The sequence below is a fragment of the Ylistrum balloti genome, unplaced genomic scaffold (genome assembly GCF_031769215.1).
Source record: "Ylistrum balloti isolate Yb309-2 unplaced genomic scaffold, AGI_CSIRO_Ybal_v1 Utg369774, whole genome shotgun sequence".
Classification (NCBI taxonomy): Eukaryota; Metazoa; Mollusca; class Bivalvia; order Pectinida; family Pectinidae; genus Ylistrum; species Ylistrum balloti.
Genome location: NW_026781966.1, coordinates 119,742 through 145,283, shown reverse-complemented (window position 1 = coordinate 145,283; position 25,542 = coordinate 119,742). Strand labels below are relative to the sequence as shown.

The following is a 25,542-nucleotide window of genomic DNA, read 5'->3' as shown; positions in this document are numbered from 1 at the left end:
ACGGGAACTTGTCTTTGTGAAATTATCACTGGTTAAGATCGCCAAGGTTCTCAACTTCCTCACACCTCTTTCAGGGTGGTTTACTAATTTACATAACGTATAAAATGTGTAGAAGTCTTTTGTTATATGTTACTGATATCATATGTCACAGCAGACAGTCTGAGGAATGCCTTTATTTGTCTTTATATGCATCATTCTACAAATATCAAGTAATACACTTAAATCTCCTTTATAAACATTAACATTTTGCAAGTCACTACACAGGAAAATATTAATATGTATGAACTGGTGTTGGTATGTCAATTTACCTCATTTTTGTCGCTATGAATATTGATATTATCAACACTTGATAAACATTACGAAACAATTTGTATAAATGAATATATAACCGTCAGATTTTAGAGATTTAACATTTAAGTCAATACGCAGGTGACAATCGCATTATTTTCCTAATGGGATTTTTATCATACATACAATAATGTTAAAGCAACAAATTGATGAACGAGAGCAACGTTGTAATTATTCCGTATCTCTTGTCACAGTTGTTCAAAATTCGGTTACCTTTAAGCATTGGCCAGTAAAAGAAAAACTTTTAAAGCAAAACTACTAAAAATATAATTCGGAACAGTCTCAACAAACCTACATCTGTTAAACTTATACCCAACATTTGTTTTGATATTAACGTTCTTAGAATTCCTCACTAAGTTTGAATTGCTGGGGTCTGATGTATTCTTATAATGTCAGAATTATGACTGAGACTCAGGAAGCAGACAAAAATCTGTTATCTTCGCAAATATTTGACCTACATCTTTATCAACGATTAACTACATGTGTACTCATCTCTATTATCACAGGCTGTAATACTAGTATGTATACCCCTATATCTTACTTAATCGATAAAAGTAGAAATGGAACTTGTAAACTGGAGATGTGACTAACGGAGTAAAACCAGACCCATTTAAATTGAAGGTTTTCACAATTCTAAATAAAATTTCTACTCATGAAAGAATAAAAGTATTGTATTCAGATGTTTGTCATCGATATATTTTCAAATTTCCATTTTTTAGTGAAATTTGTTGTTTTTGCTATTAGATATCTAAAGAATTCAAATCTAGAGACCTCTCAACAACTGTTGATCTATATGATTAGAGACAGAAACAACAGACAATACCAACCTGTCACAATAATCACAATTCAAACTGAAATTTAATCAAACAAGGCCAAACTATGAAATAAAGAACCATTTTACACGCAGACGTACAAGGAGAATAAGACCAGGTGTTCCGAAAGGGGAAGCGTCATCTGCTTCATCGACGAAATCCGCCGTGTAAACCTTGGCCAATCCAAATAAGTGATATCACGTTTACAAATGAGAACAAGATATTCAACAATGGAAACAATAGGTTAGCTAACGAGATAACATTGTAGTCTCAACATGTAGTTGTTACAACTGTTAAAATATTTGAGGTCTGGTTACACGTATGTCTGATTAGGCTTTATATCCAAATTTTATTGTTAAGCAAATATAGTACTTAATTAAGCTATACTATCAGGTGAATCTTAATAAAGGCAGTACGTATCCGTTTTTTTTTAAATCAGAAACGTAAACCAATACCAAACGAACCGCACATTGTCAATGCCAGGTACAACTACGACAGGCAGTTCAGATATGGAACCTTAGGATCAACAACATTACGACATATTATACATTGTGTTCATATATTGATATTTTGGTACATTGAAAGTAGTGTAATGGTTAGGCAGTCTGAAATTTCGTGCCTAAGCGATTTGGTGTGGTGAGGCCCGGAAAGGGCACGAGTCAACAAGTGTCTTCCTTGTAAGCTGTAACAATGTCCAAAATATCAATAAATTCACACAATACATTATATACAATGATGTTGTTGATGGTTCCAGATTTGAATTCCTTGTCTAAATTGTATCGGAGTTTGATATATATTATGTATTAACAGTACAGCTCACCTATCTGTTATGGACGTAGACCACGCGTGGATAAGACTGTCCACGCCAGTCCATAAAATATCCAGCTGACACAACGATCCCTGACGACCTATCATGTCACGTGACACTCGATTACCTTAGACAAATTTGCATCATTCCGTGGTTCATGACGATTTCGCGGTATAAAATGGACAGAAATATTTCGATAACATGGACCGAGTCAATCACCACGAAAAGTTTACACACAATGTATATATATGAGTATAGATAGAGAAAACATAGCTACCACAACGGATTGATACGGCGAGCAGAGACAATGTTACTCAATGACAATGATACGCAGAACTCATCAAAACATCCTAATAATCATTGCCAGTAGTATACAGGAATGTATGTACTGGTGTATCAAAATAGACTTAGAGTAACACAGACATATTACATGTCCTTGTCCTTCCGTGACAAGAACAACAGATGTGAAAATATATTCGACATCATTAATAGGGTATATTAATTGATATATGTTCACATTCCGTACCAATTATCTCCGGATCAAATTAATTTCCAATTACATATTATACAAAATGTTATTCCAATTCATGACAAAGTTAACAGTATAACTGTACCTTGAAGTTAAAACATCTATGAAAATTATGGAATTTGTTGAAATATGGGGCAAGTCCTTAGCACCACTTCCGTATCCTATAATGACAAAACAACTGTATGACTTGTGCCTCTTTTGTTAAAATATGCATACTTCTTGTTTTACGGATGTTCCTGAAAACGAGGCTGCATTACTTACGGAAAGCAGTGGTGTTTGTTACAGATTTATTCGTCACCCAAAGATATGTTATCATCAAAATACTTAAATACATCTGCTAGCTGTGTGATGAAGCTTAAAAATCAGAGAATATGTGAAATATAATTTAATCAATTTTATCATTGAATATCAGCTAAAGTTATATTTGTGACAACGATCACAAACTTTATTTATACTTTGTATGGTAGTGACAACACTAACTGTTCATCATCAATATAGTTTAATAATTGATAGTAGTTTTACAGCAGTTTGTGATGCTATTATGACACTGAGTAATGGATCCGTTAACAATACACCAGAAATGAAGTCATCTGTGGATAAGATTCCCGTCGTGTTTGTAGTTGTGTTTATTGTGATGTAGGGGAGATAACTCAACATCATTCACTTTGCTCATCTATACATATAGATAAAGATATACGGTTACCCATTATCCAATGAATGTTAAAATTTCATTTTATCAACATGAAGAGATGGCACTTCTAGCAAAGTCTTCATCAACATTAACGAAAATGTAAGCGAATATGTATCATCTCACCATAACTTTTGAAATATTAATAGGAGCTTGTACACACAAGTGAGCAGTACCTTTTCTTACAAATTTAGAGATAGATACAGAAGAGACAAACAATGAAGTAAAATACATCATACAGATTTCTCGTCTTACTAGGACTCGTCAGAGATGCTACATCATAGAGCTGTTTCGTCCTTCTAGAACTCGTCAGAGATGCTACATCATACAGCTGTTTCGTCGTCTAGGACTCATCAGTGATGTTACACCATACAGCTGTCTCGTCCTTCAAGGACTCATCAGTGATATTATATCATACATCTGTTTCGTCCTTCTAGGACTCGTCATTGATGCTACATCATACAGCTGTGTCGTCCTTCTAGAACTCGTCGGTGATGTTACACCATACAGCTGTTTCGTCAGTGATGCTAAAGGCCGTATGTTTTTAAGAAACCCAAATAACTCAGGTATGAACAATGCAGCTCACCACATTGAAAAAGAGATAGTGAGAGGAAAAAGAATAAAAATTAAACATTTACCGTAACAGACATGAGAATATCAACATGTTAGATAATTGTGTCAATATCTATTTTGATAGTTTTATATGTAACATGACCAATCTTGATTTTTCTCAAGTGCTTCCTAGATTTCAAGAAATCGTTTAAGGATATAAAAAACATCTATATGATGTAGTTGAATTTTCTTCTACCGTATCTAATTCATGTTAATGGTGCTATACACTTGTGTGTCGTGCATTAAGTATATCTAATACATTTGAATTTTCTTTTTTGAACTGCCGTATCTAATTCATGTTAATGGTGCTATTCACTGGTGTGTCGTGCATTAAGTATATCTAATACATTTGAATTTTCTGAATCTGTCGTATCTAATTCATGTTAATGGTGCTATTCACTGGTGTTTCGTGCATTAAGTATATCTAATACATTTGAATTTTCTGAATCTGTCGTATCTAATTCATGTTAATGGTGCTATTCACTGGTGTGTCGTGCATTAAGTATATCTAATACATTTGAATTTTCTGAATCTGTCGTATCTAATTCCTGTTAATGGTGCTTTTCACTTGTGTGTCATATATTCAATTCAAGTGAAAAGAAAATAATTAAACAAGATACGCAAAAACTCCAAAGATAAGAACAAGGATACTATAAGGATGTCTTAAGGAAGAGTAACCGTATTCTGTTTCATCGACCAATCATTTTAGTGTAAATCAATGAAACTGACCGATGATGGATGGACATGTATGCTGTAAAAATGACCACACACAATGCACATTAGAAACACAGGTGTGACTACGCGACAAATACATATTATCAGCAGGGTCCCCCGACCTAATACAGTAACACGACATTAGATATAAATGTATGTCTTGTTTTAGTGTTGTCACCTGCAGAGACCTATACATTAAAATGTTTACTACTTCAGCACCTATTTCTGAAATTCTCTTATAAAACAATAGAATATAAAGAATTCTCGCGGATAGAGATAGCAGTGGCGAATTGACCAACCTGTTTTACGTAAACCAAAACCCAGACATACAGTAAAATTTCATATCAATGAAAGAGCAAGCTGCTCCGGCACCACATATTGAAATAGTTTAGACGATCAAGCCATACTACAGATAATTTTTCCCTGATTTTTGTTTTGTTTTCGCCTTTGTTTCTTTGTTATTTTTGGGGTTTTTCATTCATTTTTTTATTTTTTCATCATTTGAAAAATATTTTACATAATTTTTCGCAAATCAACACATTACAATGTTTTTTTCAACAAAATTCATGTAGTTTTTAATCACGATTATGAGTAGAATGCTGTACAAAATACACACACAACTGAATAATGCGTTTTAGAACTGAGTTAGATTTAGCTACATTAGAGCCAAACCATAAATTTAATTATCAGACCAAAAAACGTTAAGTATTATCAAATGACCGTTGTCCACATCTTTTGACCATAACAGTTTGGTTTATGTATGGGAACGCTCACAGCAGGAGAAGCTTTGTCACCAGCTGGCAATGACCGCATGACGTATGAAGATGAATGATCGGCGAGTTTGTCATCGACAATTACAGTGTTCACATGTGGCTAGCGGCCATGCTTTCAGGACTTATATATTGTAGTGTTAAGGCCCGAGGGACTTGCTCTTTATTAACTGAGAACGGTGTGTTATTCTCATACTTGTTGTTTTTGTTTACCTGTGTAGGTAATGCATGGTGTTACAGGATTTAATTGTGTTTGGACATTCAAACAAGACATACACACTACGAAGACAATTTGCCTTTTGAAACACAACTTCAGATCGTCAGATTTGATACAGTAACATACTGCTACCAACGGATATATGGAGACGCTAGATGAAGATTATACCTCGATTGATACAGATGATAAGTAATACCTAGAAACTAAATGTGGTCAAATGTGAATAATTTACTCAATACATATCACCATACTGAAGCATAATATCTCGACTTGGTATAAAGTACATGTGAGAAGAGAAAAATGGAACATTTCATGTGTGGAAAAAACAATTTAGCTAACGTGTGATATTTGACGTGTTTATTGTAGTGCGTGTAAAGTCTTAGTTTATTTTTTATAGAATAGTATTGAAACACTAATCAATTATCTAAATTTCCTGTATGTACACTCGCGAACATAAACATTAATGTTTTTATGAGATGTATCTTGTCAGAAGCCATCTCGGGATCTTACTGGTATATCGAGAACGTCTCAAACACTTTACCTATACACGTAGGCTAAAAGTATCAGGCATGATGCAACTTAGGTACTAACTTGTCTTTTTATTTAAAAAATTACCTCATTTCTAAATTACAATTTCTGAAAAAAATACTTACAACATCGCAGTGAAAGCAGTCAATTTTTGTTCTACTACCGGGATATTACTATCAGTACACTATTATAAGAACTACAATAGATGGGATTACTTTGTCTAATATGATCATATCTTGTATTTGTTTTATAATCCCGATGTAGAATGTGACACTAATCTTAGTTAAGCTTAGATAATGACACTTCTATTGGAGACAAGTTCATATTAAGAAGAAGGCTAAAACATTGGATTAGTACGTCCCTTAGCATCATGACTCTTATAAGTAGGAGTCGAACTGGGATCGCCTTGGTGATGTTGTGTACATTGCTTTTCACATTCCACGTGCTTACTCGTGACGTTAAGAACCCCAGCCGTTCCGATCCATGGATCCACTACTCAGACAATAGTTTCCGAGCAGAAAACCAACGATTTACTAGTATAGAAGAATGCAGAGAAAACTTCGAACAGAGAAACCGGGTGAGTGTTTTACAAGTTTGTTTGTATTACATGAGATTCATCAGATATACACAATGGTAAAATATGCCTTCATTTCTATATTCTCGATCAATCCGATTTCTTTCAAAATACGTCAATGTTTTTCAAAATACTCTGAATAAGAAAACAAAACATGTTACCAATTTCGTTGTCTTGTTTAAAACAGTTTTAAACAGTGGCCTTAGGTTCAATTGATATTCATTAAAATCATTAACATAAAAGCCTCAGGTTCTTTTTCAGCGCCACTGAAATCTAGTGTAAAAGGCTGAATTGTTTGATATTAATGACAGCGTGTTTACGTTAAACATGTCATTGTCTAGGTCTAAAGTGTTTGAGGTTTTACATTTTTATTACCAAATTACACTTGCGGTGGTAATGAGATGAAATTGAGGTCATTAGAAACACATATTTATCATCTGGATGGAATGGTCGTACACATGTCTGAATAAAAAACACAGACTAAATAAAGAACAGAAGGAAAAAATTACGAAAAGGAATGCAACAGAAAACCTAAGATGATAAAAGTCATTATGACCGTGTTGCAGAAATATAGAAATTATTATTATGTGCATGTCTCAACACAATAGCCTGAGGCACTTTCTTGTCTCATAAATAAGTTATGTCGCTCCCGGTTAACTCACATTACCCAAGATTCTGTACCTTTGTTATGAAATAGACTTGACCATTAGCTTGAAGAAATATTTCTATGCGAATAACAATTATTTTTTCTTGACCTTTATCCAGAGGCAGTAGATATGTATCACTTAGGTTTACATTCAGACAAGGTCGGATTGTGTTGTAGGATATATAGGTAAACTGTAATTAATTAACTCTATGACCTTTACCCCGTGGCAGTATAATGTGCCATAATGGTGTGTTGTGCTCAGTTTTTTTTCTCCTTAAAAGTAACATTTTCGCAGGTTTATATGTGTTAGAATAGGTTAATGTCACTAGTTTTGTCGCTTAATTTTTAAAAAGGCAGCAGCTTAAAAACGGCGAAACTGATTCATCAACTCAACCGCTGAATATAATTACAAAAACGAGAGATTTTCTACAATAAAAAGTATTCTTTGTTAGATAGCAAACAGTCGAGCTCTCAAGGATTCCTGTTCTGTATAAATATCCACTCACCAAGGATCTGATAACACAATTCCACTCAATCAGAAAAACAGTATTATCATTTTGATATCGCAGTTTTAATCCTTGAAAAAAAATTATAAAGCAGATAAAATGGCGCTGGAACTGTCAATACTAAAGCAAAGGACACTGATCAATTAAATAGGGGATCTGTTAATCCATTAAACAGCATTATATCGTCATGGATATATTGTATACATTATAATTGTGCAACAGACACATAAGTGATAAACACCATTCCATACGAATTCAGAATTATAGACTGAAAATATAGATGATTAAAACAAACTGAATTATACATGACTAGGAACAGTTCAGTCTAACATATTTATTGATATGTAACTACACAGTGGCCATTTTTAAACCTATGATAATTCGAAGACACCGATTAAACTAATCAATATATCTAACATCGTGCCAACAATCTCTCTTTATAGATCCACATTAACTAGCATCGTGCCAACAATCTCTCTTTATAGATCCACATTAACTAACATCGTGCCAACAATCTCTCTTTATAGATCCACATTAACTAACATCGTGCCAACAATCTCTCTTTATAGATCCACATTAAAGTTGTAAGCCAAATAAACTGACAATACTTAACTTTCTCAGCTTCCGCTAAAAAGAAAATGTATAAAACAATTTCGAAACACATTTTTAAAGTCAAAATCATGTAATTTTTTCAGAAAACTTTATTTCTGTTTTGGATTTCTTAATTTAAAAAAAAGTGAATTCTTATTACAAGACAATTACTGTAGAACATCGTCTTTACTTACTGTTTCCTGTATGTACACGCAAATGTATAACCAGTGTTGCTTGTTGGACGTTGCATAGTACTTGTCCTATTTTATGCAAATGTGTTTAAATATTCCAGTAAATATATCACACAGAATGTGAATTAAAGACATCTCAAGCTTTTACATAACAAAAATAAATCTTAATCACTATGGGAAGCGAAAATGTGCCATCAATTATATTTCTTCCTTGGAAATATATATATATATATATATATAAATATAGACGTGATTATCTATGTATGTGATGTAATTTATGTAATATTTGTGTCTTGTTAAAGGACAGGTTGCCTCGAGAATTTTACTATTCCCTTGTCCGTACTGTTGCTATTACTTCATTGATCATATATATATATATATATACATATATACACTTCAAACATACATCAGTTTGAAATATGAAATGCTTCTAAAGACTTAGTGTATGATGGTTTTGTTTCCTTTTATGTAGAACATATGTCACTCATTAACCTGGTGTGTTAAGTATAATAAAATCTTTTTATCACAGGTGGGAATATCCGCTTTATTTCCTCTGAGGTTGAGACACTGCGAGTTGACATATTTATTTACTTATCTAGATATATAAATTTAATTATAACATAAAGTACTCATGTAAATGTCAGCCACCACTTCTAAGTAACTTAGTGATGACTTTATCTACAAGGTCACAAGATCAAAAGAACAATAGAAAGCTGTCTTCTCTGATCGTGTCCTCTATCACCTGCACCAAAATGAATATAACAAAAAAGCGTATACACAATGTTGTCATGTCATAAAAATGCAAAGCTACGACCTATTTTGTTTCTTGACAGTTTGTTTTTATAAGTGCGATCATAACTTTCTGTTCTGTGTATTTTTGTAGCAGAATTATATTTGATATTAATAATAGTTTTCTTACCTGTGTTTGTGTTGACTGCCTAGTAAATCGCAATGAGAACAGGTATGTCGGTGTTTTTTTACTTCGTCAGGGTTTTAACAATACATGTACCTGTGCTACCTTACTCACAACAAATACAACAGAAATGCGAATATTGGATTAGGATATCAACATTCCGTAGTAGAACTGTAATGATAAGGATTTAAAAAAGCAAGGAACAGCACCCCCTTAATCAGCGCCACCAACCAACCGCCCTCTCCCCTTCACCTCCAACAAAAAATGTTCAAACAATATTATAATAGTATTATGACCATGAAGTATCAATGCTTACTATTTGTTTCGAAAATAAGGAACAATAGCTAACATCCAGTATAGATTTCTGTAAAATGTTATATAACACTTTTTGTAAATCTTCATACTTGTATACAATCTGTATAAATCAAACTGTTATATACAATCTGTATACATCATACTGTTATATACAATCTGTATACATCATACTGTTATATACAATCTGTATACATCATACTGTTATATACAATCTGTATACATCATACTGTTATATACAATCTGTATATCATACTGTTATATACAATCTGTATACATCATACTGTTATATACAATATGTATACATCATACTGTTATATACAATCTGTATACATCATATACTGTTATATACAATATGTATACATCATACTGTTATATACAATCTGTATACATCATACTGTTATATACAATCTGTATACATCATACTGTTATATACAATCTGTATACATCATACTGTTATATACAATCTGTATACATCATACTGTTATATACAATCTGTATACATATACAATCTGTATACATCACTGTTATATACAATCTGTATATACATCATACTGTTATATACAATCTGTATACATCATACTGTTATATACAATCTGTATACATCATACTGTTATATACAATCTGTATACATCATACTGTTATATACAATCTGTATACATCATACTGTTATATACAATCTGTATATACATCATACTGTTATATACAATCTGTATACATCATACTGTTATATACAATCTGTATACATCATACTGTTATATACAATCTGTATACATCATACTGTATATATATACAATCTGTATACATCATACTGTATATACAATCTGTATATATACAATCTGTATACATCATACTGTTATATACAATCTGTATACATCATACTGTTATATACAATATGTATACATCATACTGTTATATACAATCTGTATAAATCATACTGTTATATACAATATGTATACATCATACTGTTATATACAATCTGTATACATCACACTGTTATATACAATCTGTATACATCATACTGTTATATACAATCTGTATACATCACATATACTGTTATATACAATGTATATCATACTGTTATATACAATATGTATACATCATACTGTTATATACAATATGTATAAATCATACTGTTATATACAATATGTATACATCATACTGTTATATACAATCTGTATAAATCTTCATACTGTTATATACAATCTGTATACATCATACTGTTATATACAATATGTATACATCATACTGTTATATACAATCATACTGTTATATACAATCTGTATACATCATACTGTTATATACAATCTGTATACATCATACTGTTATATATACAATCTGTATACATCATACTGTTATATACAATCTGTATACATCATACTGTTATATACAATCTGTATACATCATACTGTTATATACAATCTGTATAAATCATACTGTTATATACAATATGTTATATAATCTTCTTACTGTTATATACAATCATACATCATGTTATATAATCATATACAATGTATACATCATACTGTTATATACAATATGTATACATCATACTGTTATATACAATCTGTATACATCATACTGTTATATACAATATGTATACATCATACTGTTATATACAATATGTATACATCTTCTTACTGTTATATACAATATGTATAAATCATACTGTTATATACAATATGTATATACATCATACTCAATATGTATACATCATACTGTTATATACAATCTGTATACATCATACTGTTATATACAATCTGTATATACAATCATACTGTTATATACAATCTGTATAAATCATACTGTTATATACAATCTGTATATATCATACTGTTATATACAATATGTATACATCATATATACATATACAATATACAATCTGTATACATCATACTGTTATATACAATCTGTATACATCATACTGTTATATACAATCTGTATACATCATACTGTTATATACAATCTGTATACATCACACTGTTATATACAATCTGTATACATCATACTGTTATATACAATCTGTATACATCATACTGTTATATACAATCTGTATACATCATACTGTTATATACAATCTGTATACATCATACTGTTATATACAATCTGTATACATCATACTGTTATATACAATCTGTATATATCATACTGTTATATACAATATGTATACATCATACTGTTATATACAATATGTATACATCATACTGTTATATACAATCTGTATACATCATACTGTTATATACAATCTGTATACATCATACTGTTATATACAATGTATACATCATACTGTTATATACAATCTGTATACATCATACTGTTATATACAATATGTATACATCATACTGTTATATACAATCTGTATACATCATACTGTTATATACAATCTGTATACATCATACTGTTATATACAATATGTATATATCATACTGTTATATACAATATGTATACATCATACTGTTATATACAATATGTATACATCATACTGTTATATACAATATGTATACATCATACTGTTATATACAATCTGTATACATCATACTGTTATATACAATCTGTATAAATCTTCATACTGTTATATACAATCTGTATACATCATACTGTTATATACAATTTGTATACATCATACTGTTATATACAATTTGTATACATCATACTGTTATATACAATCTGTATACATCATACTGTTATATACAATCTGTATACATCATACTGTTATATACAATCTGTATAAATCATCATACTGTTATATACAATCTGTATACATCATACTGTTATATACAATCTGTATATACTGTTATATACAATCTGTATACTGTTATATACAATCTGTTATATACAATCTGTATACATCACACTGTTATATACAATCTGTATACATCATACTGTTATATACAATCTGTATACATCATACTGTTATATACAATCTGTATACATCATACTGTTATATACAATATGTATACATCATACTGTTATATACAATCTGTATACATCATACTGTTATATACAATATGTATACATCACACTGTTATATACAATCTGTATAAATCTTCATACTGTTATATACAATCTGTATACATCATACTGTTATATACAATCTGTATACATCATACTGTTATATACAATATGTATACATCATACTGTTATATACAATCTGTATACATCATACTGTTATATACAATCTGTATACATCATACTGTTATATACAATCTGTATACATCATACTGTTATATACAATCTGTATACATCATACTGTTATATACAATCTGTATACATCATACTGTTATATACAATCTGTATATATACATCATACTGTTATATACAATCTGTATACATCATACTGTTATATACAATCTGTATACATCATACTGTTATATACAATCTGTATACATCATACTGTTATATACAATATGTATACATCATACTGTTATATACAATATGTATACATCATACTGTTATATACAATATGTATACATCACACTGTTATATACAATATGTATACATCATACTGTTATATACAATCTGTATAAATCTTCATACTGTTATATACAATCTGTATACATCACACTGTTATATACAATCTGTATACATCATACTGTTATATACAATCTGTATACATCATACTGTTATATACAATCTGTATACATCACACTGTTATATACAATCTGTATACATCACACTGTTATATACAATCTGTATACATCACACTGTTATATACAATATGTATAAATCATACTGTTATAAACAATCTGTATACATCATACTGTTATATACAATCTGTATACATCATACTGTTATATACAATCTGTATACATCATACTGTTATATACAATCTGTATACATCATACTGTTATATACAATCTGTATACATCATACTGTTATATACAATCTGTATACATCATACTGTTATATACAATCTGTATACATCATACTGTGTGAAAACTATCAACATTGTCATCATATTAAACATTAACGTCTGTTGTACAATGTATATATCACGAGCTAGTTTTATAGGCTAATTATTATTAATTAGCATCTTCTTGTCTTTTATAATTAATTAATTGTAACGTAATAATTATGCCCCTCTATAACAAGGGTTACGACATTCACTGTATATATTATACTCTTGTTCCATGGATGATGTCACGTTTTACATCACTTTCACTTTTGTTTGGTGGCGCAGTGGTAACGCACTCACCTTTCACCTAGCCATGCGGGGTTCGATTCCCGGAATGGATTTGAAAAGGTATGGGGTCACCTGTCCGACCACGTGGGTTTTCCATAAGTACTCCGGTTTCCTCCCACACTAAGACCCATCGCGCGCTTCCATCCGAGCCAAAGAGAGTGATTTAAATAAGTTGGAATAAACTTGCTTCTTAATTGTTGTAAAATAAATAAAGATTATCTATAACTTTCACTTGAAAGAAAGGTACTAATAGATTATTGAAGCGATATTTTCGATGATACAGTTCGGTTATCTTTATCATTGCTACTAGAACCGTTGTTTAACATCAATATTGCCCCATTATTTCGTCTGTGTTTGTTGTTTCTATGTCTATTACACCATTTTTGTCGGCATATTCAATTCAATGAAGTCACGATAATGACCCAAACAAAGCTAATTTACAAAATAAGGCTGATGGAGTGTTGACGTGTTGATGTTTTTTAAGTCAATATGATCCACGTGGACATTTACAAGCTTCAAACGTGATCCGTACAGTGTTAATTGTAGCCTGTTTCCTGTTACAAACAAGAAAACTTGTGTGATTAATCACCAACATATCACGATTCCCAATGATTGCATTAGATATGTTTTCACCGCATCTGTTTGAAATATTCTGTCTTTTTTCGAGTTATTTATAGTTTTTCTATGTATCCAGGGGCGTAGCAAATGCTATTAAGGAGTGTATGTTTTCAGGAGAGGGCCTGGGGGCGAAGTAAAGAAAAAACAAAAGTTGGAAAAAGCATCTCTAGTGTATGATTAAGGATACAAACATATATTATTACTACGCCACTAGTGATAATCATGTTGTCTATGTTATTTTGACAGTATGACTTTAAATTGCTAATTATGTTGTACAGTAATGAAGTTGGACTGACGAATTAAGGAGCGAATTGAGGTGTGAAGATATTAATGTCAGTGTTCTACTGTTCGGTGTATAGTTGCACGCCTCGGACGATTGTCAATTATTTCATGTTCTGATTGAAGGTGACTTTTCTGATGACTTATGTAACTCCGATGTTGAAGAGTTCCGTGTTAAGTCCGTAAATCTAATAATGACGTCATGAATAAAACATTACTACCATATATAGTCAAACAATCAACCTGACGTTGTTACTGCCAATTTAAATCACATGTCTTAACGTTCACATCATAGTCTCACTGTGATTGACTAGCAAAATATTAATGTGCATCTTAACAAATGTGTTGTGTTACTCTGTCATTAGAATCCTCATTCTGAATGGAATTAAGATTATGTATCAGAAGGTGTTATTGTACCTGGCTCGGCCTGTTAACATTTGAAATATGACATCAAAACAATCTGTTCATTATGTAGTATTAATGTCATTCTTGTGCATTATGTTTAAATTGCCTTTCTGTGTTTCTTTGCGTAAACAATTGTTAATTTGATATCTGAAGCCATGATACATGATATTTTTTCTGCTTTGGACAACTATAAAGCGTCAATAAATGTATCATGCTTCAATGACTCTGTGATTCAGGCCTTAGCAGTTTAGATAAATGTTTACGAGAAATAAGAATCTTATTTCAATCTATAGTTCAATAAAAGTAGAAAAATACAAAATGGTTCTATGAAACACTTTGTACCTGGTATCAATAAAATGCAGAAATGGTATATTAACACTGTACTGTGCAAGGTATGTACTAATAGTATGTACACTATGTGAAACACTTTTGTCTTCATTGTGGTAATGATATTACAGCCTTTTGTTTAATAGTTACGGCCAATGTTATTTTTTTCAAATGTAGGTCAAATGCCATGGTCAAGATAAAACGGTAAAAAAGTGGTACCACCGGAAAGGTATTGTCTTACGGTGCAATAGTTGTAGACAAGGTTAGAGTTGACGACAGACAAACACACATGCATCAAAAACAATGTGCCCGGATGTTGCGATCCGTATGCATCAATATGAATAATATAAACAACTACACGAAGATTCATGAAAAAAGATGAAATAACATCAACGCCAGGTTGTTCCAGAATGATAAGCGCCTTTTACTTCATGGACGATATCCAACATGTTAATCTGGCCAACCCAAAGACAGATATACTTTATAGTACAGCTAGTTCTATAAACAGTTTTATTACCAGAATAAATTCCCTATCGATCACTTTTATAAAAACACTACATTATTGATGGAAAAATCCAATAAAACAGGCTGTACTACAAAATATCATCGACAGAGTTTATTTAATGTACTCTTAATGTATAGCAAATCCTATATATCAGTCATAAGTAGATCCTGTGGTCAACTTCCGTCCGGCATGGACTGTCTACTATGTTATAGAATAATGACCAGAAGGCCGTTGTGATCTATGGATATCGTTTAGTCGAACTGATATGCCACGTAATAAATATTCGTTAACTTGTCAGTAAATACGCATTGCTGGCAGTTATATCACGAATAAATGTCATATTGTCTAAAGTCATGCCAATTTACCTGTGTCTCACTTTCATACAGAGAGGAGGGCATGTATTCCAAATTGATAATTTTGTTCTTTTGCAAACACTATTTTGTGAGGTGAACTATTTGAAAGCACAACCAGTTTATTGATATTTGCAATATCAAATACATGTACAGTATATACGATGTTCAAAATGTCACAAAACATTTCGTGTAGTGTAATGATTTATCATATATTTATCATTACCTCCCTGCCTTATAGAAATCGGATCCCTTTCGAGCCCGAGACACCGTATACTGTTATGCACGATCTTTTAACGAGATAAGTATATAATCATTTGTCTCGTACAGTGCTTTATCAAGTTGTTTTTTGACCCAACGTGATTATCATCAGTTCATTGACATACGTTTTGCAGTTTTTGTCCGTTTAGTTGGATGATTCACCGCCTATGTATGTTTGAGTAAACGAACAACGATCCTGTAAACATTTCTTACTGAATATAAGTAAAAGTCTACCTTCTACTCTCTTTACATGCAGTTACTTGAAATTTATTCATTCGATGACATCTATGAAGCAGAAGACGCTTATCGTTCCTGTACACCTGATCTTATTCTCAACTTTTAAGATTATGCTGAAATATCAATATTCCTTTGACGTGTATAAGCGACACACTGGAGGTCACCAAAGCTGATGCTGTATATTTCCTGTGTGTAATTATGTTTTATAATTACCTGTATATTCTTATGATGAACATGTGTTGTATGTTTTAACGATATATAAATTTCCTGTGTGTATTTTCAGAGTCGTCAATGGTTTTGGTCGCCGTCCTATAGAAACCCATGCTGGACTAACAACAAAGGAGAGTTAGGTTGTGTTCCCTACTTCTTTGTGCTAGGATTTCCTAAATGTGGCACCACAGACCTCTTCGAAAGGATAAAACTACATCCGGGTTACGTACCTCCATTGTTTAAGGAAATCCATTGGATAACAAGATACCGGTTCTTTCCGCTTAGTAGAGACGCGAAAGGACAACGTACCAGTGAGTACATGGTATATATTTGTGTCCGATCTCTCGCTTGCTGCGGTGATACGATATGATCTTCGATACCGGTCCTGTGAGAAAAACTAATTCAAATTTTCGACATGTAATTCGTGTTCTTTATAATTCTAAAAAGTAAAAATATGGATATAGATTATAGAAAATATTACCTCTATATTTTGAAACTATTTCACGGCTCGATACGTGAAAAAGTAATGTGATAATAATTTTCACGTGGAATGAGAGGTTTGAACAGTGGTATCAGTCGAGGAAAATAAAAATGAAAGAAGAACGTCTAATTGATTAAAAGCCTCTCTTATATAAAAAGTGAAACTGAACACTTATCTTAATGGAATGTTTAATTAAACAACATATGACTATTTCTTAGTTGAATATTTGCTTGAAATAGACAGAAAACAAGTTGTCGACAGCCTGATTTTGAGGTGTATCTTTTCTTCTTTTCTTTGTTTTAATAGTTAAGCACGTGCGAGATTTACATACAGGATTCAACATGTATTTGAGAGTATTTTCACCTTTAACTGAAATCCTGAAGTGGTGTAAAGATACATATCGTCAAAACACCACCACTGTCGTCACTTCCGGCGGAAGTTTGCATATGTCGTGTGACAACAGAATAACAGGTAAGGCCAGATTAAGCGATAACAACAACAGAAATATATATAAAAAAAATCGTTAGAACTTAGATTCAAAACTGTACAAACAAAATCGATAGCGAGATCGATCACCAATATCTTGATAATTATCGGTAGATTGATCCTGACAAATTTTAATGACAGTCATTATCAAAATGTGAGTGAAATTGTGGTTGTCGAAAACATGAATTGATGTATCAAGTTAATCACTGAGATACATTATAGACATCGTGTTGCTACATATTGTATAAAACATTATCCGACCATTATTATTCTCTTTATTTCCTCCTTGAAGAAGATTTTACAAAAAGAACAACAGTAATTTAATTAAAGAGAATGTTAAATTGGCACGTTAAATCAAACTATTACCAATATATTATAACATCAGTGTAATGATAATAATCAAGTCGTTACAAAATCTCAAAAATGAGCATTTTTACAATACAGTGATCATAATGACATAAGTATAATAATGATTAAATAGTTACAAAATACCATAGCAACCAATAAAATGCATCATAAATACATTTTAGCTACGATAAGCTTCAAAGAAACATAATGGACTGAATTAAGGTAAAAGTGTGATATTTCTCTCAAGAGCCGCTAGAATTTCGTGTTTTACATATGAACGAATTCTGACTATCGACCATAGCCAAATAAAGTACATTGAAATAAATCGTAGATATATACATGTAGTCAGGACAAGATCAATGTTTACTTGACGGTATCTTAGTGATAATCAAGTGGACGTTAGAGTTATGGCCTTCGATATGGCATCATAACCCTAACAATATAATGTTATACTGGTCATCAATGTTACATGTAATCCAGGTTACGTCATTAATTGAACATGGTGCGACAAAATGGCTGCATCCGATTCGTTTTTCTTCACAGATTGACATCATACCTGTTAAATTGACACTTTCCTGATATCTCAGATAATATGGTATCCATCTCTCCCTCCCCTCATCCTTCCCTCTGTCTCTCCCTCTCTCTGTGTCTCTCTCTGTCTGTCTGTCTCTCCCTCCCTCCCCCCTCTCTCTCTGTCTCTCTCCCTCCCTTTCTCTCTCTCTCCCTCTCTCTGTCTCACTTTGTCTCTGTATATCTCTCTCCCTCCCTTCCTCTCTCTCCCTCTCTCTCTCCCCTCTATCTTTCTCCCCCTCTCTGTCTCTCTCTCCCTCCCTCTCTCTCTGCCCCCCTCTCTCCATCCTCTCTCTCCATGTACTTGAAATAAGATTCGTTTCAGAGAATCTCAGATAAAATGACAACTTAATTAAGATTCTATAAATATACGTATTCTGTATGGGTCTGATGGCGGTGAACAAGTTTACCGAAATTGTTGCTGTATTTGTAGGAGACTTTAGTCCCTCCACGATCTGGGACACAGACCTGTATATGCAGCTCCCAGAAAACAAAGACAGGATCGTGCCAGTTCTTACACCAGGCAACTTTGTCTACGACATGAATCCTTGCGCTAAGCTGATCATTATGTTAAGAAATCCGGTCAACAGGTAACACAATACAAACGTCAAGGAGATGTTGGTCTGTATGATAGACTTTGACGTACCATTTTAATCTTTTGTGCTGATATACCCATTTAAGATTTTTAGCATTTGTCTTTTACCTTTTGGTTTGTTTAATGTTATTTCCTTTTGGATCGCTGTGTGTTTTACTGGTTGTTGGCCCTAATGACCTTTTATGTGTTGACGGCCTTGAGGAATGTCATGTCAATGTCAATGTCATGTCAATGTCAATAATAATAATAAATGTTATTCTACTTATTTCGTATTTTTTCTAAGCAACCCATTTTCTCTTTATATCTATTTTTAGCACTGCCTCGTTGTGAATCTGACTTTAGTGAAGCGTTAATCCTTGCGGGGAGAGCTTTGGTAATTGTCCTTCTCCAGAGGCACATCAGAACACATTGCGAGAACTACATGACGACATTGCGAGACTTACATGACGACATTGCGAGACTTACATGACGACATTGCGAGGCTTACACGAATACATTGCGAGACTTACACGAATACATTGCGAGACTTACACGAATACATAGCGAGACTTACACGAATACATTGCGAGACTTGCACGAATACATCGGGAGACTAACGTGAAGACATTGCGAGACTTGCAGGAAGACATTGCGAGACTTGCAAGAAGACATTGCGAGACTTACATGACGACATTGCGAGACTTACATGACGACATTGCGAGACTTACACGAATACATTGCGAGACTTACACGAATACATTGCGAGACTTACACGAATACATAGCGAGACTTACACGAATACATAGCGAGACTTGCACGAATACATTGGGAGACTAACGTGAAGACATTGCGAGACTTGCAGGAAGACATTGCGAGACTTGCAAGAAGACATTGCGAGACTTACACAAAACATTGGGAGACTTACGTGAAGACATAGCGAGACTTGCAAGAAGTCATTGCGAGACTTGCAAGAAGACATTGCGAGACATACACGAATGCATTGCGAGACTTGCAAGAAGTCATTGCGAGACTTGCAAGAAGTCATTGCGAGACTTGCATCTCTTAGGACTCACTTACACACCACAGCTGCTTAGAAAACAAACACACAACATATGACCGGTAGGTCGTCCTCTGATGACCCCAGATTTTGATAGAATTTTATTTGATATTATATCATGTCAGTGTGTTCGCCTGTTTGGTTGATCACCTGTTTGGTTGATCGCGTGTTTGGTTGTTCGCCTGTTTGGGTTGATCACATGTTTGGTTGATCGCCTGTTTGGTTGATGGCCTGTTTGGTTGTTCGCCTGTTTGGTTGATGGCCTGTTTGGTTGTTCGACTGTTTGGTTGATGGCCTGTTTGGTTGTTCGCCTGTTTGGTTGTTCGACTGTTTGGTTGATCGCCTGTTTGGTTGTTCGACTGTTTGGTTGATGGCCTGTTTGGTTGATGGCCTGTTTGGTTGTTCGCCTGTTTGGTTGATGGCCTGTTTGGTTGTTCACCTGTTTGGTTGTTCGACTGTTTGGTTGATCGCCTGTTTGGTTGATCGCCTGTTTGGTTGATGGCCTGTTTGGTTGATCGCCTGTTTGGTTGATGGCCTGTTTGGTTGTTCGACTGTTTGGTTGATGGCCTGTTTGGTTGATGGCCTGTTTGGTTGATCGCCTGTTTGGTTGTTCGCCTGTTTGGTTGATCGCCTGTTTGGTTGTTCGCCTGTTTGGTTGATGTTTGGTTGATGGCCTGTTTGGTTGTTCACCTGTTTGGTTTATCGCCTGTTTGGTTGTTCGCCTGTTTGGTTGATGGCCTGTTTGGTTGTTCGCCTGTTTGGTTGATCGCCTGTTTGGTTGATCGCCTGTTTGGTTTATCGCCTGTTTGGTTGTTCGCCTGTTTGGTTGATGGCCTGTTTGGTTGTTCGCCTGTTTGGTTGATGGCCTGTTTGGTTGTTCGCCTGTTTGGTTGATGGCCTGTTTGGTTGATCGCCTGTTTGGTTGATGGCCTGTTTGGTTGTTCGACTGTTTGGTTGATGGCCTGTTTGGTTGATGGCCTGTTTGGTTGATCGCCTGTTTGGTTGATCGCCTGTTTGGTTGATCGCCTGTTTGGTTGTTCGCCTGTTTGGTTGATCGCCTGTTTGGTTGTTCGCCTGTTTGGTTGATCGCCTGTTTGGTTGTTCGCCTGTTTGGTTGATGGCCTGTTTGGTTGATCGCCTGTTTGGTTGATGGCCTGTTTGGTTGTTCGCCTGTTTGGTAGATCGCCTGTTTGGTTGGTTGTTAGCCTGTTTGGTTGTTCGCCCCTCTGTAATTGCGCCTGTTCGGTTGACTACCTGTCTGCCCGTGTATCGTAAATATGATGGGAAGTTTTACAGCCGTTATATTGATCACATTAGGAATCTTATTTCCTTTTCCGATAAGTAAGTGTTGTATCTTCATTGCTGTATACCCTGTTCCCATTGGGAGAGGAGACATCACATATTTGGATTTACCAAGATGAATCAGAAGATTCTTATTATTCCGGAACACCTGGTCTTACTCTCATTGTATTTTTTGAGAGTCTCAGTATACATCTGTGTTTTGTTCATGTTTTGTTCTTTTCGTTAAGTTTGAACTTGGACTGTGATTCCGTTGACCTATTTTATTGTTGTTGTTATTGACAATAATATTGATTTTTTTTTCAGACTCTATTCAGATTACCTACATTTCTATAATCGTAAGTCTCCCCAACATTTCCATGATATTGTGATAAGTACTATAGACCTCTACAAAGACTGTTTCCGGAAGTGGGGAATCAGACCGTGCGTCCATCATTACTACTTGGAGGCGACGGGAAAGGTATTCACCTGATAATATTCATGACGTTAGACTAATTAAAATAGAAATTAATCATTTTGATAAGATAGCCTGAAACTATATGTATATATTTTCACATCAATAAACACATTATGATTGTTTGATCCATGGTTTCCAGTCCCTGTTTGATTCAAAGTATTTTGTCGGTCCCTGCCTAACTTCACTTAAAACATTAAAACTCACTTAAATCGAATACTTGACTATCTCGAAGATTCCTCGTGGTATTGTCGAGTTCGAGATAATGAGGTTCGATTGTATATGATTAATGTCAGATGCTATGTCAAATGGGTTTTTGTTAATTACTTTGGCTTCACATAAACGGTTGAACATCATTTTAACCTTGTCATACTTTCTGATGTATATATGTTTTTCTATCTTTCACAGGCTCGCCTTCGTCTTGGAATTTATTATATATACATTTCTGATTGGTTGGAAAAGTTCCCACGTGACCAATTCCTATTTATCCGATTAGAAGATTATGCTGTTGACACAAAGAGCCACCTTCAGGAGATTTTTCATTATTTAGATTTGCGTAAGTAACTAATCAAACATTATGCAAATGACTTTAAAAAGACAAACAAAATAACAGCCAGATGACCATACAACATGGCCGGATTGGGTCAAACAAATCTCCGGTGAAGAACGATAGAATGAACCAAAATATAACATATATAGACTTGTTACTCATTTTGATCCACAGGAATGCAGTTTTGATATCTGTTTATTGTAATCGGTAATTTTAACATTTTTTGAGGATGTCACGTTGAGAGATAAAATCAATCTTTATATTTGAATAAACTTTATGAGAGGTCGATACTGTTGTCGTGGTAACACAAGGTAATCTTGTGGTAATGATATGATGACAAACATACAGGTATAAACATGTACTTCTGACGTAATATAAACTAACCATGTAACATCGATAATAATGACAAAATAGAGACACGTAGTCCATCTTTATCGCTCGATGACGAAGTCGGTACAGATTTTTACTAGATTAATTTGGATGACGCTTTTGTATTTGCTACAGCTCCTACATCTGAAGATCTTTTGAATGAAATGTCTTCCGCCGCACCGAAAAACACAAGGCAGGACCGGAAGGAAGATAGTGACGCGCCACCTATGTTACCGGAAACACGAGTAGCACTGGAACAATTTTATGCACCGTACAATAAAAAACTAGCAATTTTGTTAAATGATAAACGATATGATTGGTAGACTATGAAAGTAAATATATTTAAATGACACTTAATGTTTTAAGTATATATTAAAAATTGTTAAATGTTAAAATAGCTAATAATAGCAACAGCCAATATCACTGAAGATATATATAGCTTTACGCACTAGTATAATATTAGTCATTATGACCTTGTATCTGAAATCATTTTCAGAAATACGTTTCATATACAATATAATTGATGTAAATTTATAGTTTTTTTTTCTATAATTGTGATTGTTTTGAGTCAATGAAAAGTACTTAAAATTCTCCTATTTTGAATTTTAATTGCATCGAAGATTTAATTTTTAAAATGTTTCAATAAAATATTGAAAATAAATCTTACTGTAAACATACATTTGTGTTGGTTTCTTGGTTTCCTCGTTGGAAAGATTTAATTAAGATAACGTTTTATCAAGTTATATTTTATCAATCCTCGTATAACGATAAAAGGGGCTGCTGGTGGATGGAGATAGAGAGAAATACTAGTTACTTTGTAGTAAAACTCGACATCTATAACAGCAGGATTAAATCTGAACAAAATAATTGTTTAAAAGGAGAAGTTTCGGAAAGCAAAAGTAAAATTCCGTATTCCGACTAGGTAAACATGTTCAGTTTCAGCAACGGAAGCAAAGGGGGAGGTGGGATAAGGGGATTACCACGTGGGAAGTGGGGGATCGCCGCGGGGATGTTAGAGGTGGGGATCGCCACGGGTGAGGGGGAGATGGGAGATGGGAATAGCCACGGGTGAGGGGGAGGTGGGAGATGGGAATAGCCACGGGTGAGGGGGAGATGGGAGATGGGAATAGCCACGGGTGAGGGGGAGATGGGAGATGGGAATAGCCACGCGGTTCACTTCGCCATTATTGTATTTTGACCCCAGTTCATATCTCCATCCTTCACAATACCTTTTACAACGGGCCTGTCCAAGTATTTCGTGCAAGAAATCGACATTTGACAAGCTCACAGCATAGGCTATCTAGAGATGCAACGATGTTGGAAATTCTTGGGATGGTATACGGTCGTCGCGATCGCAATGAGAAATACCATATTTCTGTTTGCGACATGAAAACCGGACGTGTTTAATGCTTCTTCGTTTGTCAGTTGATTTTGTAGCATAAGACGCTTACTCTTCCGGAACACCCGGTGGTAAGATCTTCCAACAGACTATTTGCATACCTATTGGAACCAACTGCGCCCCTCTGTTGGCTGACTTGTTTTTGTTTTCATACGTGGCTAAATCTATTGAAGATCTTATCAAAACAGGTCAGAGAGGCCTTGCAAAGTCGTTATATTTCACTTTCAGATACATTGATAATGCAGTGCATTGTTTGATTCTACTGTATCTAACTCTAAATCTGAGCTAAAAAGTGCTCTTTACTTGTGTGTCTTTTGTACAATCTTTAACATTTGATATACTGATGAAAACATTAATTGCTTTCCATTCGTTATACAATTCAAAATTGATATACTTTATCAATATTTCATTTAGTACCGTATTTTTATTCTTGAATCCACAAATCAGTTGTGAACTGTCTTAGATATTACTAATATCTAAAGAGTAAGGGCTGTCACGCACCGGCTCATTTCTGGAGTAAAGTAACTTGTAGACTGGTACAACGTGAATGACGAACCTATATATGTACAAGATAGCTTGTCATCAAATATTAACACGTTCCCATTCAATATTAAGCAGTGAGTTTATACAGTGTAAAATAACTAGATACGAAGAAATAACTTCTAAAGAGTGCTTGTTCTGTTAGGTCGGGAATCACCTCAACAGATTAAAACACATCATAAATGGGTATAGTTTATTTCATATGAGTATTGGTTGTTTCAACTGCATGGACAATGTTATAAGTTTTAAAATGTGTAATTTCTAGTATGAACCTAAATTCA

The 25,542-nt window shown here is 33.6% G+C and overlaps 1 protein-coding gene across 1 annotated transcript; it reads left to right on the top strand.

Moving 5' to 3' along the window:
- The first annotated feature begins 6,396 nt into the window (after positions 1 to 6,396).
- On the top strand, positions 6,397 to 23,645 carry LOC132544013 (carbohydrate sulfotransferase 15-like). Its single transcript, XM_060207572.1, has 6 exons — positions 6,397 to 6,603; positions 17,208 to 17,445; positions 19,453 to 19,609; positions 22,256 to 22,409; positions 22,812 to 22,959; positions 23,458 to 23,645. Exons 1-6 carry the CDS (start codon positions 6,397 to 6,399, stop codon positions 23,643 to 23,645), a joined length of 1,092 nt encoding a protein of 363 aa, XP_060063555.1.
- Positions 23,646 to 25,542: the final 1,897 nt, after the last annotated feature.